The 20,113-nt window shown below is 50.2% G+C and overlaps 1 protein-coding gene across 6 annotated transcripts in view; it reads right to left on the bottom strand.

Annotated features, from left to right (window-relative positions):
- Positions 1 to 20,113, bottom strand: part of DDX31 (DEAD-box helicase 31) — a 76,231-nt gene that overhangs the window by 32,506 nt on the left and 23,612 nt on the right. For 5 of the 6 annotated variants that reach the window (XR_010841811.1, XM_059071447.2, XM_067040405.1 and 2 more), the window contains 3 exons: positions 16,860 to 16,919; positions 5,964 to 6,014; positions 4,284 to 4,423 (listed from right to left, as the gene is read on the bottom strand). Coding sequence is in view for 5 of the 6 variants with exons in the window: in XM_059071447.2 (XP_058927430.1) it covers positions 4,284 to 4,423; positions 5,964 to 6,014; positions 16,860 to 16,919 (251 nt within the window). In the remaining variant the exon portion in view is untranslated. Of the gene's footprint in view, positions 1 to 4,283; positions 4,424 to 5,963; positions 6,015 to 14,441; positions 14,738 to 16,859; positions 16,920 to 20,113 lie in introns of those variants that run through there. The other variant, XM_067040409.1, reaches the window with a different exon arrangement.

Genomic DNA, 20,113 nt, shown 5'->3' with positions numbered 1-20,113 from the left:
CACCGTCCCCCACGCCTCTGGAAGGCCCCAGCCTTCACCCCAGCAAGGGCACGCGGCGGAGTCCTGCGTTAGAGGCGAGGAGGGAAACAGACTCCCCTGCGAGAGAGGAAGAGGAAAGGAGGAGCTCTGGGGCAGAAAAACAGATCCTAAAAAGATAAATGATTTTCTTGTATGTTGTTGTTGTTGTTTTTCCTAAACGTTAACAGCAAATTAAAACATGAACGGCAGCCTCCTCTGTGAGAGAAGACAAAGGTGACTTTCCCCCAAAGGTGACTCTGACAAAAAGCTATGAATGAACATGTCATGTCTGTGACATGATCTGCCTGAGCTGTGTCACCGCCTCCCCACACACCCCCAGCCCCCAGCCCTCACCGTTCTTTCTTCGCTGCCAGCTCACAGCCACGTGGATTCAGAAAATATTTTTACAGAGTCAACCAGAGAATGCGGAGTACACACCGAGAGTGTAGGAGCTGGGGGGGAAACGTTCGTGGTTTCCTGGAAAATCTGTTTTTCATATGGGAGAGAAATGTTACGGCTACTGAATTTGCATCTCATTTATGCCTGGAAAGCTGAAGGAAGGTAAAAATCGGAGCCCAGCCCCGCCTCTTCCTTTTTCTAGCTGACCTGCCCCAATTCATCACTTTTTTTCTTGAGGAAAAAAAAAAAAGAAGAAATACAAAAGTAAAAGCAACGTAAGAACTTGGGGTCAGATCTTAAAGTGGGGAGAAAGAAAATAGGTATAATGGCATTCGCAGCCAGGGATACAAAGAACTAAATGTGCCACAGAAAGGCACAGTTTTCTCAAATGTTGACCTTCAGCCAGGGCACGGCTCGTATGCTGCATGTGTCCATGTGACAATGCTGGGGGACCGTCTACCCTAAGTGAACAGGAGACGGGACTGGAGTGATTCACAGTTTCAAAGGGACTTTTCCTCCTCGTCTAAGAAGTCACTGCTTCCGAGGAACAAAGCACATCCACTCTGCTTATTTATGGTTCTATCAACAAACCTGAATCATCCTACCTCACCATGAAGAGAGACAGCTAAATAAATTCAAGGAACTAACTGTCTTATGCCTGATCTAAGAAATAACACATTTCGAGGAAGCACTTACATTTTAATAAACCAATGATGACTTTCATTAGAAACACGTTTGAAGGAGAAGTGGGGAAAAGTGAAGAAGTTGGCAAATACCAAGAAGTCAGAAGGCTGCAGAGACAAAGTTCTGAGCATTCAGACAGAGGCGAAGCGGCCCGGGGCACCCGTCTCTTGCCCCGCTAAATAAAACCGTCAGGGCGAGTTCCACGCGCTGGGGACACGGGGGCGGGTGGTGATTTCTTGCGGTGGCCCTTGCTGCTGAGAGCCTCCGCCTGCCTTCCTGAATCTTCTCTGTAATTCATCAGCCGTCCCAGCAGCCTGCCGCCGCCTGGCTCTCAGGTCCTCAGGCACCAAACAGGCACACACGTCTTCCTCCTTCTTCTGATATTTAGACGTGTACCTTTTGTATTCCGAGAATCTTCAAGTCTGCCTCTTCCCATGGCATACTTTGTAATTCGTTCTTATTAGATTTAGTTCTTTGTATTAAGTCAAAGAAACAGTTTATATACAGATCCCCAACATACGGCCCTTCCTCAAACGGAAATCAGCAAGTGTAACGCCCGGCGGTGTCGCAGCGGCAGACCTGAGCATCACTCGGGCTGACTACGTCTCACCGGTGAAGCAGCCGGTGGTTCAGGACCAGGCACCTCAATAGGTGAGTTTGCAGGGCAGAAACCAGTGAGGCTGGACTCCTAGAGAACTCTCTGCCCCTGAGATGAATGTTCTCACCCCCCCTCTAAGAACACACTCTTGCGGCGCACAAGACCCGCGCCTCTTCCTCGCGGTGCCTTCCTCGCGGTGTCTCCCAGTCTTCGTCCTTCTGAACTTCCTCCCCACCCCGAGTCTCTGGCGTCACTGAGTTCTCTCCTGCATGTGAACCTGATGCTGAATTTCCCATGAATGCTGCGGGCTCTTTTTCCAGAAAAGATCATCAAAAGGGAGGACTGTCCTTTTTTAAAAAATAAATTTATTTATTTATTTTTGGCCGCGTTGGGTCTTCGTTGCTGCGCGCGGGCTTTCTCTAGTTGCGGCGAGCGGGGGCTCCTCTTTGTTGCGGTGCGCGGGCTCCTCGCCGCGGTGGCTTCTCTTGTTGCGGGGCACGGGCTCTAGGCGCACGGGCTTCAGTAGCTGTAGCACGTGGGCTCAGCAGTTGTGGCTCGCAGGCTCTAGAGCGCAGTCTCAGTAGTTGTGGCGCACGGGCTTAGTTGCTCTGCGGCATGTGGGAGCTTCCCGGACCAGGGCTGGAACCCGTGTCCCCTGCATCGGCAGGTGGATTCTTAACCACTGCGCCACCAGGGAAGTCCCAAGGGCTGTCCTTTTTATACCTTTAAAATATACCCAGCTCACCAACGATTCATGTTGGTGCTAATTATTATTTTCCCTTTTTCAATTTCAGGCTTACTTTTGAACCTTCCATAGCAACCAACTGGAAGGCATTTATTCGAGAAGAACGACGAGAGGGAGAGAGGCAGAGGCATCTGTGCTGGACCATCACCCTTTGACTGCCGAACTCTCTACACCTGTCTCTCCAAGGAGATCACATCACAGTGAACGAACACAGGAGGCCAACCAGAGAGAGCTGCTGACGGGGAGGAATGGGAGAACGTGACCTTGTGGGTCTAGAAGAGAAGGAGGAGGGAGCCATGGAGGCAGAGGGTGGCTGCCAAGGTGCAGCGAGTCCCTCCTCTTGTGGGACAACACTCCTCTGAGAATACCTTCCACCCGCACACGAATCGCCGGGACAGAGGGAACAAGCTGCAGTGCTGGGACGGGTGTTCATTGCGACCCCCCTGTATTTCTGGAGTGTAACTGCCTGATCGGGTGCCGCCCAGACTCGGAAAGGGCCGCGGAGAGGAGTCTGACGCGGCCTCCCGCCCCCGGGAACTCAGAATCCAGCTGGAGCTGGAGCTCCTGGTGAAACGTGACTGACTGATCTACACGAGATTCCCTCTCACGAGTAAGAGAAGAGATGCACGTCTGCCTGAAACAAACAAAAACCGCTCCTTCAACTGACAAGCTGCACCGGGATGAGAGAATTACGCAGGAGGAAACCCCCGCCACCTGCATTTTGGCCTCCTGAGCTCGTCGGGAGCGGCGCTCACCGCCCCCGACGCCGAGGGGCGTGAAGCACAGCTCCTGAGAAAGCTCCGCTCCATGAACGGTCACACCAGCGACCTCGAAAGAGCGCTGACGTCTGACTGGGGACGGGGGAAGTCACCGAGTGGCTTCGGAGCAGCTGGGCCACTCCTGGGCCCGGCCTGTACCGTGCCGCCACCTTGGGCATCACACGGCTCTTCCTGTGCCTCCCAAACCATTCTAAGCCACCCCTGTGCTTCCTCCGAGCACAAGAAATTCGTGCAAGTAGATCAGCGTGAAAACCCGCATGCCTTTAGAAGCCCATTTTTAGAGCCCGTGACTCTAGACTTTATGGAAAACATGACTAAACAAACTCATTTCCGTGGCCCAGGTGGATGCGCTCTGCTTTCATCACAATCACCCCTGGCCAGCTCGAGCCGCCGTCCTCTGTCTTTGCTTTCTTTGTCTTTCCTCGGGGAGATCGGGGTTCGACGGAAGCCCCTGGTGAAGGTTCCATGCTGCTGAGCCCTGTGAAGTCCCCAACCCAGGGCTCGAACTGGGGGCTTGACGCTGGGGGATGTGAGAGGCTGCCATCTGACGGGGCGCGTACGAGACAGCAGCTGGACAGCCTTGCCCGCAAACATGTGGTACATCACTCACCTGCCCCTAACGCTTTCTTCCCTCGTTCTCCTTTCCTGGGGGAGAGGGAGGTGTGTAAAGAATCAAAAGCATTATTTTTTTCCCCAACTTTACAGGTCCTAAGCGTTAATTAATTGCAAGAAACAAAAAATGGTGACTAAGAGAGATCTTTGAGAGGCTGGCTGGGCGGGTGGTGCGCACGGATTTTGCAGCAGGAGCAACGCAACACAGACCTCTACCTGAAAGAAAGAGCGCAACAGATCGTTCTACGCCTTGGAATGGCAACGCGACGAAAACTGTCATGTGCTGATGGCGTTAAGGGTTTTAGTCTTTGCCACTGGCTATTCTGGGACTCACTTAGGGATCACAAGGGTTAATGGCTCCTCATCAGTTTACAAGGCCCATCCACTGTAAGAAGCGACAGAAAATTAATTAGGTGAGATCAGCCGAAACCCCGTGTTTCTGACTCACTTGATTTTGTGAGAAGCCAACGAGTTGACATATTCTGCCTCCGAAGGAGCCAAAATGAGCAGGCTGCTCCCATGGCAGCCAATCCGGGCGGTTCTCCCAATCCGGTGGATGTATTCAGCGGGTGAAGACGGAGCGCTGTACTAAAAAGGGTAACAAAAATGAAGGCATTCACAGATCAAGGGACTGCCATTAATTGGAAGTGCAATACCCCTCACCTGCCTCCAGGTATCCCAAGAATTAAATCCTGGTGCTATGGTTACCCTACCACAATCACAAGGAGAAGTCACTCAACCCTGAAACTCCTGGCTTCATTGGAAATAACGAGGCTCCGACACGCCAACGGGAACAGTGGCCAAGTTTCAGATAAACGAGACGTCTTCCCGTCCCAATATCTCCTATTTAATTTCACTTCTCCACAGGTCTCTTCATTTTCCTATTTGCATCTTTTCACTGAGGTGACTGGGCAAGGTGAGAATGCAGGCGGGTGGGCGCAAACTTGCGCAGGACGGCCGCACGACCTTGGCCTACTTCCTCAGTAGACAGAGCAGTGGGGCTGAGGGCACGGAAGACGCTGCACAGGGTACAGAGAATCAGGTCTCCACTGCCTCGCTGCAGGCCACCCAGTCCCAACGGAGCAGAGCTGCAGGCCAGCTGAGAGGCAGGTTCCCCTTCCTGCAGGGAAACCCCTCCGTCCCCACGGCCAGTGTTCCTGACCCGGCGAAAGGGCCAACGCTCTAACTCAGCAGAACGGACGCGCTCTATGGCAGTAACGTCACTGTCGTTAACACCAGTTGTCCCCTGCACTGACTCTGCCCTTTTCTTCTTTGCTGCTACATGAACCAAGGACCAGAGGGCCAAGAATATGATGCGAGGCCAGGCATGTTAAACGATTCAGTACCCACAATTATAAGAAGGCTCTCGATGATCAATTATATGTGTCTGGCCTCCTGCACATTAAAATCGTCCTCGCCTTCCTATTTCAAATCTGCTCCATGGACAGCAGGAAAGAAGACACAATGCCTCTAGTCGCAAAGTCATCATGTGCGGTGAGCAGAGATTTCCTAGCTAGTGACAGGCATGCAATTCCACTAAAATGTGAATAAACCATGACTCACGTAAACAGGGCCCATGTCCCCTGGCCCCCCTACAGAAGGGCTTAAAAATACCACTCTGCAGACTAAGGAAAAGAAAAAACACAACTAAAACCACTAGACTAGTGCTAACACCTTTACCCTCTGGCAAAGCGTCTAAGGCTAGAGGTATGTGTAAGATGCTGTCAGGGCCTTAATTGCCCCCTGCAGGTCAATGTGCATAGACACAGCTCTCAGGACAGCTGAGCCATCGCCTTCTGGACACCATGAGGCCTCCCAGGGGCCCAGGTAATTCCTGTTATTTTCAGATTGCTGAAAACTCTGTGTGTCACACACATGGGTCTGTGAGCAGGGGAGCCTGCCCCTCCCTCCCATGGCTGTACAGTCTCGCAGGCTGTGCTGCAGTGGTCAGGTGGGCTGGGTTAAGGAAAGATGGCAGGAGAATTGTGCAGATCGGGCTGGTTGCTGCCTGGCGGCCAGGGCAACACCCAAGAGGGTGATAATAATTATTCTACTTAAAGCCAATGCACCAACTCACGATCACACATTCTGGCCTCAAGCTCGCACCGTAACAACTTAAATACATTACCTGGACAATCCACGTGACTTGAGGGAGATCTAAGCCCCGAGCCGCAACATCCTTCAAAACAGAAAAGGGTAAGAGGCTTAGGACAGCGTTTCTCAGCGTTTTTGGGGTCCTGGATCCATCTGATGACCTAACGCAAACTCTGAGGGCTCACCCCCCGGGAAAGGGCACAACTTCAGGAACCCAATGACGTCCACCTGGGGGTAAAGTTCCAACTTAGAGGCTAGTGCTATAGAACCCGCAGGCGAGGCAGCCCCAGCCCACTTCACTGAAAGAACATCATCTGCATGGAGGCCTGAGAACTGAAATAAGTCAGCATCAGACAGTCATCAACCAGACAGACAAAAAGTATAAAAGATAAAAGCAACAGAGATTTTTTTTTCTTTTCTTTTCAGCTGGCCGCCATCTCAAGAGCAAAGACTCTGCTCTCTGGTTTCTGGCCATTCTGGCCGAGAGACTAGAAAATGGGAATCTTCCAGTCTTTGGCAATAAAGGTACACCTGGCACTCACCTCCAAGCACAAGTCACACCAAGAGTAGCCCCAGCCAACAGGTACTGAGCGCTCCCTGCACACCAGACACGGTGGAGAGCATTTTACTTGCGTTATCTTGACTCACTGTCAAAATAACGCCTCAGACAACTATTACTTCCATTTGATAGAGAGGAAACCGAGATTCAGAGAGATTAAGTAACTTGTCCAGGGACACACAGCCAAGAAGCAGAGGTAGCCCTCAAATCCAGGTCTCCTCTACTTTTCCAAGACCATATTACAGTATACGGTTCCACTATCAAAAACGATGCTGTGGGCTTCCCTGGTGGCGCAGCGGTTGAGAGTCCGCCTGCCGATGCAGGGGACGCGGGTTCGTGCCCCGGTCCAGGAGGATCCCACATGCCGCGGAGAGGCTAAGCCCATGAGCCGTGGCCGCTGAGCCTGCGTGTCCAGAGCCTGTGCTCCGCAAAGGGAGAGGCCGCAACAGTGAGAGGCCCGCGTACGGCAAAAAAAAAAAAAAAAAAAAAAAGATGTTGTGTCCCTCATATGCTGCTGGTGGGAATGCAAAATAATACAAACCCCTATGGTGGGGAATTTGGTAATATACAGCAAAATTACATATGCACTTGCCCTTTGACCCTGAGCAATCTCCCAGCAATCCATCCCTGGCAAAAATTTAAAATGATCCATGCACAAGGCTATTCATTTCAGCACTATTTATTTATTTTTTAACATCTTTACTGGAGTAGAATTGCTTTACAATGGTGTGTCAGTTTCTGCTTTATAACAAAGTGAATCAGCTATACATATGTCCCCATATCTCTTCCCTCTTGCGTCTCCCTCCTTCCCACCCCTCTAGGTGGTCACAAACCACCGAGTTCAGCACTATTTATAATTGCAGGTCTGGTAATAACCCCAATGTCTAGCAGGAGACGGGTTGAATAAAACACGGCAATACCTACCCCATAGAACGGAGTTTTACACAGCTACAAAAAGAATGCAGGTTCCTACGTACTGATGGGGAGAATACCTAGGCTATGTTTTGAGTGTGAATAGTATGCGTTTGTGTAAGAAATGGGGGAAATACAAATATATTTGCTCATATTTGAAAAAGAAATAATGGAGGGGAAAACCCCAAAGCTTATAAAAAATAGTGACCTACACGGGAATGAAGAGAGTGGGGGGAGGGGATGAGGATGGAAGCTGGACTTCCTCTAATGGGCCCTTATAATTCTGACCCTGAGACCACGTTTCAACATAATTAAAAATTGAAAAGTAAGATAACCAGCTGTCACGCAATAGGAAGGACAGAATATCACCTATGACATATTCTTGCCAAAACAAAAACAAAACCCTAGAAATGGAATCTAAACAAGTGCCCAGACCTACTACTGCAGGGAGACAGGAACAAGGTAAACAGCAGCCCAGGGACACAATGTGGAGGATTCTAAAGGACAAATGGTCTTTCTTCCACCCAAAAATCCAGGACACAAGGGAGGGGAACAAACACAGAAGACATTATGTAGACAGATGGATAAACGCACAGATGGATTGATAAGCAGAGAGAACCAACACCGGGAAGGAGGTTCACCAAAACTGTCAACTGTGGTTATCTCGAGGTAGAGGGATTGGGGGCCATTTTTACTTTTCTCTTCGCAGTTTCCTGCGTTGTTTGCCTTTTGATGACAAACGCATATTATCCCCCCCCCCAACCCCGCATTTTTATTTAGAAAAATTTAAACCTACAGAAAAGCTGGAAGAAAAGTACAATGAACACTTGTCAGTCCTTCATCTTGACTCACCAATCGCTACCCGTTGGCACAGCCGCTTTTTTCCTCTCTGTGCACATGTGTTTTTCTGAACCATCTGAAAGGAAGTTGCAAGTACCATGACATTTTGCCCCTAAATACTTCAGCACATGTCTAAGTAAAAGGACCTTCTTCTACATAAATCACAACGCCATTACCACACCTAAGAAACTTCACACTAAATAAGTTTATTTTATAATAATCACTCCACATTCAAATTTCACCACTTGCACCTAAGACGATTTTTATAGCTGTTTTCCTTTCTTAACCCAGGACTGAAGCCTACATCATCGCATTCTATTCTTATTATAGCCCTCTAGACATCCTTAACGTAGAACTGCATCCTTACCCTTAACATTTACTTCTTTTTTATTTTTTTGGAGAGTCCAGGTGTCTTGAGGAACATCCCAGGATCTGGACTTTTCTGTCTCCTCATAGTAGGATTCAGGGGGAGCGTAAGGCAGAACGACATCGGGGTGGGGTGTACCGCCCAGCACGTGACCTCAGGAGACAGGCAGGGTGTCTGTCCTGTGCTGGGCACGCTGTGCTCGGTCACTGGAGCAGGTGGCATCCACCATCTCACTCCCTTGTGACGGTACCTTTCTCCTTTGCGATGAGTGAGTAACCTCAGGAGGGAAACTTTCAGACTGTTTCCCAGAACATTTTGCCCAGTGGTTGTGGCATCATTTGATGCTACTTGTCTGTATCAGTTGTTACCCTTATGTCTACAAAATGATGGCTTTCTAAGCCTATCGCCCCTTCCATTTCTACAACTGGCATTCTTCTGTAAAGGACGGCTCTTCCTCCTCTCTCTCCTCGCTTTTCAGTATCACTAAGAATTTATAGGCATATAAGGTTTTTTAAAAAATAATAATTCTATGCAAAGTTCTGTAAGCAGCACATTAAAACAATCGCACCCTTATCCTCCAGGGTCAGAGGCAGGACCCAAGGAAGACACTGTCCCGCCATCATCTAAGTCACCCAGAAGACCACTGCAGGCAGGGCAGGGCTGGTCTGCCTTCGCTCTGATTAAATCCCACCTGGGATTTGGGGGTCTCTGAACGGTGGCCAGAGGCTGCATTTATAAGTGTTAAGTAGGCATTTCATGTATTAGAAGTGTGTCAACCACCCAGGAAGTGTTTTCTGACAGCTCCCAGGTGCCCTGAGAGCTGAAGGCGGATGTTCCAGAGCCGATGCCTTTAAGAACACAATTTAGAGCATTCTCTACACTAACCACAGTCACAGTCTTTAGAAAAACTGACGGCTTCTTAAATCTGCGAAGCTCTTGTTGAGAAATGATTTACTTCATTTAAGTGTTCTGCACTGGGAGAGGTACACAGACAACGGGCTGCCTGAGCTTTACAGACAAGCTTTGTAAAAAAGTTAATGCTCGTCGGTTTAGTAAATCCAACTAAGAAACACAGAAGAATCTCCAAACTAGCATATGGTGTGAAGATCCAATGAGACAGCGTCCCGGTTTGTACCCGGGCACAAACACGCTGAAACAGTGAGTCAGGAGGCACGGCAGCCACCGCCATCAGGACTGTTCACGGTTCTTTCCCGCTCGGGCTGGGCAATCGGCTCAGGACACCAGGCTGACAACCTTCCCGCCACCCATTACTTCTGGTGTTGGGGTGGGGTCACCTCACAACCAGCCACTGCTCGGACTTCACCAGGCGTTTCCTTAAGCACTTCTTTCCAGTCTCAGCCAAGGCTACTCTGAGGGTGGGAGAGTGGATCACTCTTGCCGGGGCAGGAACAGGGAGAGCCGGACTCTAGGACCACTTTAGCAGCCACCAGTCCGGGCAAGTCACCTCTGCTCTCTGAGCCTCAGTTTATCCACCTATAAAATGGCTACAATTTACTTATCTCCCGAGGTTGCTGTGAAGATCCAATGAGACAGTGGGTGTGCAAAGTGTCTTGAGAATTGTAAATCTGAGTGTTCCAGTTCGTGATGAAATAAGAGCTGGACGGAGGCAAGGAGGTGGGGATTTAAAAGCCTCTCGGCTCTCTTCTCCCCTCACGCCCCATCCACCCGACCCAGAAAGAGGACCACAGAGGAAGGGGACATGGCTCCATCTTCCTGGATGCTGTCAGCCAGCAGCACCAGAGCCACAGGAAACTGACCTGCACAAGACTCAGCAAAGGCTTCGGTTCTCCGCCCACCCTTAGAACTTAGATCCAACCCAACTGTATTCCTTTAACCTAATTAGGGCGAAAGAATCGCTAAAGTCAATTCTGAAAGACACTCACCAGTCAGGCCTTGAAGTCCGTGGGCCTGACAATTGGCCGCCTCCACGAGACCGAGGCGTACAGATGGAAGGCAGCTTGCTCAGGTGCCAGCCTGTCAGTTGGATTAAACTGACTCATTTATTTACCCGAGAACCTCACAAAGTGCTTCTACTAACAGGGAGAGGGGGCCTGCGGCTCTCCGAGCAAGGGACGCAGCAAATTCGCCTCTGCTGCCTTCCCGTCCTGCCAAAGTCATTACTGCGGCGTGTGGAAAGCCATCAGCGGGGCACAGGCCCCCGTCGTCCAGGTGACAGATTGGGCTGCGTAATCAGAGGGGGAGGGAGACAGCGCAGAAGCTGTCAGAGGCGTGAGATCTTGGCTGGAGCCGCCAAAAAGCTGGCAACATGAGTTAGCGTAACTGAGTCAAGAGCCAACCATCTCCAAATGATCTTGCCATTAACACGAATGAAATACGAGCGGAAACGATAAACTTCGCCTAAAAAGCATACCCCAGAGAAAACCGAGAAAGTCTCCATTTTTTCAGGGGTGCTGAAGGGACATTCTTGGGTTGCTTACAGCCCCCCTCCTTTGTCTCCTGGACGCCTAGCACAGCGAAATTTCCCAGGAGGAGAGGAAATTAAGAACCGCACAGACCCAACGGTGTGTTTCGATCAAAAAAGAAGAGAGAGAGAGAGAGAGAGAGAGAGAGAGAGAGAGAGAGAGGGAGGGAGGGAGGGAGGGAGGGAGGGAGGGAGGGAGGGAGGAGAGAGAGAGAGAGAGAGAGAGAGAGAGAGAGAGAGAGAGAGAGAGAGAGAGAGAGAGAGGGAGAGAGAGGGAGAGAGAGGGAGGGAGAGGGAGGGAGAGGGAGAGGGAGAGAGGGAGAGAGAGAAGGTGGAGGAGAGCAGCACAGGTGCCTTACGTATCTTCTGAAAAAGGACACATGTGTGGACAAGCACAAAACATTCCAAGGGATACTCAGCCAGCGGATGCAGGTGGAGCCGGAAGTGCCTCTCCTTGCTGGGAAAAGGCCAAGGCACTGGGTACATACATCCAGGGACAACCAGGGAGGGCCACGCATCAGCCCTAAAACTAGAGGAGCTTGGAAATGCCATATTCCAGTCACTCAGAGGGGTTTCTCCTTCCCAACCCCTCAACTTAACAGTGGTATTAAAAAAAAAAACCTCACAGGCTTCCCTGGTGGCGCAGTGGTTGAGAATTCGCCTGCCGATGCAGGGGTCACGGGTTCGTGCCCCGGTCCGGGAAGATCCCACGTGCCGCGGAGCCTGCGCGTCCGGAGCCTGTGCTCCGCAACGGGAGAGGCCACAACAGTGAGAGGCCCGCGTACCGCAAAAAACAAAACAAAACAAAAACCTCTGGCTTAGGGTGAGTGCTTCACTATAAGCTGGAGGAAAGTCTGCTTCTTGTACGCGGGCCTCTCGCTCTCGCGGCCTCTCCCGTTGCGGAGCACAGGCTCCGGACGCGCAGGCTCAGCGGCCATGGCTCACGGGCCCAGCCGCTCCGCGGCACGTGGGATCTTCCCGGACCGGGGCACGAACCCGCGACCCCTGCATCGGCAGGCGGATTCTCAACCGCTGCGCCACCAGGGAAGCCCTCTGCTTCTTTTGATTTCTTAACTCCACTGAGGAAAGTGGGCTTTGAACTTCCAAGTGACTCCTTCCTGCTAATACCTGCTCCCTCCTTAACTTGGGTTCTTCTTAGATCCAGTTTTCTGCAGGACACAAACTTACATTTCAAACAGGTAAGGGCTTCTCTTTCCCAGACTGGCCTCTCCTCGCTGGCCTCTTTTCACCTCTGCCCAGACTCCGGACTCACTGCGGTTACACGTGTACTGAGAACACACATTATACAGCCATGTACCAGGTCCCGCAAGATTGTGTGAAGTTAAGAACATCCTTGCTTTTAAGACGAAAGGAAACACACACACACAAACCTTTAACTTTCTTCACAATAGAAAAGATTATAAGGGAGGAAAACGGGGTCGAGGGAGGGATTCTCTACAAGTAAAGGAAACAGCAGAATTGGGAGCTTTTGTGTGGTTACACCACAATTCCCAACTTCTCACACAAGACAGTCAGTCTTCTGGCCTCATTAAAACAATCTCGGGATGATAAATCAAAATGGCAAAAGATACGGTACGAAGGGGGAAAGTCCCCACGCAACAATGAACAAGTGGTCCCCCTTTATCTAAAGAAGTGAGCCCTCCATCTGCCTCGTCCTGCTGTGGCCCCGTTGCTCATTAACACCCAGGAGGCTCCCGGAGAGCTTTCAGAGCTGCTGAAAAGGACGCAGTGACAACATCTCCCCAACCCAGGCCCCACCTATCACAGCCAAAGCATCTGAGACACCCCAAGTTTCCACCTATAGCAAACAAACAGGGCAGAAGTAGAAGGAAGACTGGGCAGGAAAGAACCTCTCACCACCGGGGAATCTGGGCTTGTACCCTGGCTTAGAAATGAGCTCCCACCCAGCTCTTTTCCAGTAATTTCCTAAAGCAGAATAAAGAAAAGATGAGACTGGCACAGGCTCTGCATGCTGGACGTGACCTGGGCCAGCAAGTGAACATGCACCAAGGGGCTTACAGACATCAGATTATGGCAAGTGAGAGCCTGCTTTTCACGTGGCACCCGGGACTGGCAGGGGGCAGAGGTGCCAAGTCAATGGTGTTCCTCATCTAGCTGACATCACCTGCCTGCAGGCACCAGCCAACAGGACAAGGAAAATCATCATATGCTTTTGACCCCAACGAGAATCGCATTTCAGAAAATGATATTTTCTTCCAGAGAGCGACTAAAAAAAGCCCCCAAAACAAACAAAGAACTGAACTTCAAATACCTGGAGTTTTCTTTGAGACTCAGAGCTCACCCATGTCTGTAAAAAACACGGCAGCATTAGCACACTAGGAGACTCAATAATTTCCCACCAGGGACAAATCCAGCATCTTAAGGGTCAAAGATAAAGCATTTTGTTCTGGTCCTAACCCAAATTCCAACACGCAGGGTCCTACTGCCTTCTGTTTTAATATAGATGATCTGTAACATTCACTCTGCAGATAACACCATATATATGAAAAAGTAAACTTATTCCCGGTGAGCACTTTTTTTTCCACGTCACAAGCAATTCTTTTTTTTTTTTTTTTTTTTTTTTTTGTGGTACGCGGGCCTCTCACTGTTGTGGCCTCTCCCGTTGCGGAGCACAGGCTCCCGACGCACAGGCTCAGAGGCCATGGCTCACGGGCCCAGCCGCTCCGCGGCATGTGGGATCTTCCCGGACCCGGGCACGAACCCGTGTCTCCTGCATCGGCAGGCGGATTCTCAACCACTGCGCCACCAGGGAAGCCCACAAGCAATTCTTTATTGGAATGTTTGAGAGAATCCCACAGGTAAAACTAAATTCTTTATTGATTTTTTTTTTTTACAAAGAAGTTTTTTTATTTTATTCATTTTCTTTAAAGATTTATTTATTATTATATTTTAAAATTTATTTTTGGCTGCATCAGGTCTTAGTTGCGGCGCACGGGCCCTCCATCGTGGTGGGCAGGCTTCTCTCCAGTTGTGGAGCGAGGATTTTCTCTTCTCTAGTTGTGCTGCGCGGGCTCCAGGGCACGTGGGCTCTGCAGTTTGCAGCACATGGGCTGTCGTCCAGGCGCATGAGCTCAGTAGTTGCGGCACGCGGGCTTAGCTGCCCCGCGGCATGTGGGATCTTAGTTCCCTGGCCAGGGATCGAACCCGCATCCTCTGCATTGTAAGGCGGATTCTTTACTACCGGACCACCAGGGCATTCCTATTTCATTTACTTTTTATTTTTTTATTTCTTATGGAAGTATAGTTGATTTACAATGTTGTGTTAGTTTTTGGTGTACAGCAAAGTGATTCAGTTTATCTATGTATATACATGTGTATCTATACATACACACACATTTTTTCTTTTTTAAAAATTTTATTTATTTAATTTTGGCTGTGTTGGGTCTTTGTTGCTGCTTGCGGGCTTTCTCTAGTTGCGGCGAGAGGGGGCCACTCTTCGTTGCGGTGCGCGGACCTCTCGTTGTGGTGGCTTCTCTTGTTGCGGGCCATGGGCTCTACGTGTGCGGGCTTCAGCAGTTGTGGCGCGCGGGCTCAGTAGTTGTGGCTCGCGAGCTCTAGAGCGCAGGCTCAGTAGTTGTGGCGCACGGGCTTAGTTGCTCCGCGGCACGTGGGATCTTCCCAGACCAGGGATGGAACCCATGTCCCCTGCATTGGCAGGGGGATTCTTAACCACTGTGCCACCAGGGAAGCCCCATATTCTTTTTCATATTCTTTTCCATTTTGGTTTATTACAGGATACTGAATATAGTTCCCCGTGCTATACAGTAGGACCTTGTTGTTTACCTATTTTATATATAGTAGTTTGAATCTGCTAATCCCAAACTCCTAATTTATCCCTCCCCCATTCCCTTTCCCCTTTGGTAACCGTAAGTTTGTTTTATATGTGTGTGAGTGTTTCTGTTTTGTAAACAAGTTCATTTGTACCACATTTTAGATTCCACATATAGCTGGTATCATATATTTGTCTCTCTGTCTGACTTACTTCACTTAGTGTGATCATCTCTAGGTCCATCCATGTCACTGCCAATGGCATTACTTCATTCTTTGTTATGGCTGAGTGGTACTCCCCAATGAGCAAGTATATTAATCTCAGCCTCAGTCTTTAGAAAAAGACATGTATCAGAGATTCTCAGCATGGAGTTTCTTGAGCCCCAGCTGTCTACCCACTTAGCCCACAAACACCGGGTGCCTGCCGCCCTGTGCCAGACGCTGGGATGGGAAACACATTCCCTGTCCGCGGGAGCCTGCGGTCTGGTGGGAGGACACCTAGACCAGTTGTGAGGAGCATCATAAAGAAATGCAGGGAGTGCCTCGTGGGGGAAGAACTGGGGCTTCTGTTTCCTGAGAAACTGCCGCTGAAGCGGAGACCTACGAAGGGGTTAGTCTAAGTCAGCGTGGTGTGTCCCAGGCCGCGGGAGCTCAGGTACCGGGGCCCCAAGGCCAGAAAAAGTAAGAATGAGACATTCAATTGAAAGAGGGCCCCGTTTGGCTGAAGGACAGGCAGCAAGAGGGAAAGTGGCGACAGAGGCAACAGGAAGGGGTCAGGCTCCAAAAGTGTCAAGAGACAGAGGACTTTTGACAAGTTTCTTTGTCAGGTAGATTTTACTCAGACCCATCTTCGCTTTAGACCAGGCGAGTGAGGGCAGTTTTAGAGCAAACACAAGCATCCGACTGGATGGGCTTCATAAAGAGGAGGGCGACTTGGTCGGACTCAGATCTCCTTCTGAGGCAAGCATTCCAGGAGCAACTGCTCTCAGGCCTGAAGGACCAGAGCCGGCGGAACCACTGTTTGCCACACACACGGGACAATCCGCAGGTCACCGGGCAGGCCGCCTCGTAGACGATCACGCACATATACACACACGGGACACAAAGCTGCACTCGCCCACAAACTCTCAATTTAGAAAGAAAACAATCTCCATTACCTCTAAAACTAAACAGGGGACAGGAGTTCCTTAAAAAGTAATTGCATTAAACGAGGACCAGACAGGCATTCAAAGAGCTACATGTCGTTGCTTCTGCCTCGCCCTGGTTCACAGGATTACTAAATGGACGGTGCCGTGTCACTACTGTATATACAGGGATGTCTCAAATAACCAGTTGGGCATTAAGTCACATCTGCCAAGATGGCACAGACAGGGAAGGCATTTTAATCTTGGGAGCCAGCAGCAACTTTGGTGAAGTGAGTCCCCAGAGAAGCAGGGACCTTGAAGGTGTGAGTTTTCAAGCTCAAAAGATCACAAGAGACGTGCACGACAAAGGTCACCGCGGTGCGGGAGGAGGTGGCTCCCCACGACTGCAAACTCTGAGGCCTAGCGAGCGGCCCTGAAAACTGCAGGGCCGATGACAGCTCTGGACACCAGCACATAGACTCTGTCCAAGCGCATCTACTTTCCGTTAAGAGAAGGTGAACAGAGGCAAGCAGAGTGATTTTGTCGTGGAAAGACTTTCTCAGCTCTAATTACTCCCGATAGCTGTAATTTACAAGTTCTTGGTGGAGAGAAATCGCCAAGATTCACACGTTTTCAGACAAACAGCTGCCGCTATTAGTGAGCAAATCGCCAAGTCTTCCGCGCGGTGGCAGCCCGCTATCTGCGGCAGTTAAGGTGGCAAGCCAGGAGTGCAAAGGGACCAGCCACGCCAAGCGGCCCCCGGAATTCCTATTCCCTGTGGGGCCGGTGACCCCAAGGCAAATCGTCAGGAGAAGAAAAACTGCCACCACCATCACAATTGTCAACCTTCCCACGGAGCACAGAATGATACATACCGTGCAGAGCAGAACCCCTGTTTTGGAACGTGAGAATTCTTGAAACACTGCTGTTCTTTCCTACAAAAACAAGGAAAAATAGGGCCTTTATAACTCTGAGATCGAGTCCAGCAAGGTAGGCTTCGATTCTCATCACTCTCCCAATTTTCTACTGCTATAGCTATTTTTAGGCACACAGAGAGAGGTTTTGCTAAGAAAGAGGAAGAAGTGGATTCTTCACATCTTCCAACAAGACCCTATACCTACACGACCAGGCTTCTTGGACTGCGGCAGAGTAACAAGCTTTGAGGGCAGCACGTTTCCTTAAGACAACGCGGGGACGGGGTCGGGGGCCGCGCCCTCCAGAAACGGCCAACACCCAGAGCCAGGAGGGCCACAGGCCACAAGTTCCTGCAATCAGGGTTCCCTACTCAGAATGCACCCTAACACCTTTTCTACGGGTGGTCTAGAGGCTGAACAACAACCAAGCTGTCCTATGGGGCAATTTTCTTGAAAACTTATTTTAAAAAAGATTTTCAAATTATGAAAGCCATATATTTTAACTGTAGAAACATTACACTTCAAGTCAGAGGAAGGAAATTAAATCGTCTACCGCTCAAAACAAACCACCACTGCTGGCAACACCCTGAAGCCTCCCGAGCCCCTTTCCAGGCGAAACATGACCAAATATGTGGCTTTTGAGAAACTGGCATCATGGTTCTTACACTCCCAACACGCTCTTATCATATGTCAACTGAATGTGGACACCTTCTCATGCCAATAAATAGCCCCAAACCGCCTCGTCTCCCGTGACTCCACCATATTCAGCTGACTGGGAGCCCCGCCCCCACGTGACCAGCGCCCACTCCTGACCACTGAGGCCGTCCGCACTGCTTCGCATCACGTCACAGCCAGCGCCGCGACAGACGGGTCTGCAGGCAACTCGCTGTCCTCAGGCTTAGCTGTTCCCTTGGGGTCAACTCCTAAAGGCAGACTTGCTGGACCAACCAAAAGGCCTCGGGCGTGAACTTGCGGGGGCCACACGGGGGGGGGGTGTTTAAGTCACAGTGTTGCCAGCAGTTAAGACTTGGCCACGTCCATCTGTCAGCAACAACAACAAAAAAGGAAATATGCCCAAATCACTGAAGATTTGGAAAAAAGAAAGAAGCGAAGTCTCCCTTTCCGCTCTGACACCAAGGTATACCTCCTTCTGGCCTTTTGCGGGTACACGTTCCATCACGTGACGGGACCCCCGGCTGCACCTCACCGAGCGCAGCGGACGGTGTGTACCAGGTGCCAGGCGCCGGCCTGCACTTTACATGTCTGAACGTACGCGATCCTCAGAGCAGCCCAGTGAGCAGGCACCGGCACCACCCTCACCTCCAGAGGAAGAAACCGAGGCACAGAGAGGTTAAGTGACTTGCCCAAGGCACGTGCCTACACTGTTAATACAGGACCGAACTGAGATCCGAACCCAGGGAATTCATGGCTGCACTGTAGAGTCAAAACCAGAAAAAAGTCAGGAAAGTTCATAAAAGCCCGTGAACCTAATCTTGAAGTCCAGACACACTGTACTCAGATTTGGGGTAAGGAACACAACTACCAAAGTCCTGAGCATCCATCAGAGCTACGATGCAGCAACTTCTTCACACAGTAGCTCCTCTCCGATGCTCGGATACTGGGTTAGGGTCACGTCAGTCACTTAGGGAGACCACGCCGCGGTCGTGTGGAGCAGGGGGCAGGGTGACCAGCCAGGAGGACGTGACGGGGACGCTTTTAGCTTAGTCCCCGGGGACGAGACACGGCACCGATATCGGGAAAACGAAATACAGACGTCCTCCCTGCCACCTTCTACCCACCTCATAGGGAGGTGTGAAGGCTAAACACTCAATAAACAAGACAAGTAAAACACTAACGATTATTAAACGATGAAAAAACCACACTCTTCCTGAAAGAGAAATGACACAGCAGCACGGCCCCCGACGCTTCCCCAGCGCCCACTCTGCGCCAGGCCAGGCACTAGGTGCTCCGTGAATCGTCACCACAACTCCAAACAGTACGCGCTACTGTTCGCTCCACCTCGGAGGCATGGACATCGAGGCACAGAGAGGCTGAACGCTCTCCTGAGGTCACACAGCCAGTGAATGACACAGTCAGCACCAGAGCACAAGCACTCTGCCCCCAGAGCACACAGCTGTAAACACCCTACCCAGATACCACCCTGTTACAATGAGACGCACAGTCTGAAATAACCTAACTGCAGAGTCTTCTGTTGACACATTCAAACCCCTAGATCCTTCTGAGTCCACATCCAGCTCCTTCATCGTTCTCACACCTACCCTGCAGGATGGCTCTGCAGAAAACAGACCTAGAATACTGATAAAATCAGTTTTAAAAAAACCAAACCCATAAATGGCATTACATTATGAAATCAACAAACTTGACTGAATTCGGGATCCTGAAGGTAAAAATTAAGAGTTTACAAAACTAAAGCTGGAACATTCAGGAAATTCTGTATAGTCTTGTGTTAAATAAGAAGCTGTGGGCTTCCCTGGTGGCGCAGTGGTTAAGAATCCACCTCCCAATGCAGGGGACACAGGTTCGAGCCCTGGTCCGGGAAGATCCCACGTGCTGCGGAGCAACTAAGCCCGTGCGTCACAACTACTGAGCCTGCGCTCTAGAGCCCTCGAGCCACAACTACTGAGCCCACGTGCCACAACTAATGAAGCCTGCACGCCTAGAGCCCGTGCTCCGCAACAAGAGATGCCACCGCAACGAGAAGCCCGCGCACCGCAACAAAGACCCAATGCAGCCAAAAATAAATAAAGAAAATAAATTTATATTAAAAAAAAGAAGCTGTGTCCTTGAGTAACCTTGAGCAACTTCACTTTTCTAAAGCTCCGTTTCCTTAATTATTAAAACAAAAAAAAGCAAAAACGAAAAGAGGGGCTGGACTTGATGACCTTTAATGTCTCCTTTAGCTCTAAACATGTTCTGATTTTTAAAAGGTGGTTCGAGTCAAACCTTATTCCAATTTCTGGCTTCCTTTCAAGCTTTCTAATTTTCTAAGCTGCCTGGTAACCTCTGCTCTAGGACAGGATGGCTCCTGTTTCCAAGCCCTGCTTGTCCTTCCTGCCACAATTCCAGAGAGTTCATCTCATTCTACACCCCACTCGACTGCCTAAACGGATGGCCTGCCTACCGGTAGTGGAATGAGAGTGAACGTAGCTAAGTCCCCAAGATGAGGAAAATGTTCCACTCTTCTTCCTGATCAA

Source organism: Kogia breviceps, chromosome 8, assembly GCF_026419965.1.
Source record: "Kogia breviceps isolate mKogBre1 chromosome 8, mKogBre1 haplotype 1, whole genome shotgun sequence".
Lineage (NCBI taxonomy): Eukaryota > Metazoa > Chordata > Mammalia > Artiodactyla > Physeteridae > Kogia > Kogia breviceps.
This window is presented reverse-complemented; position numbering and strand designations above follow the sequence as displayed.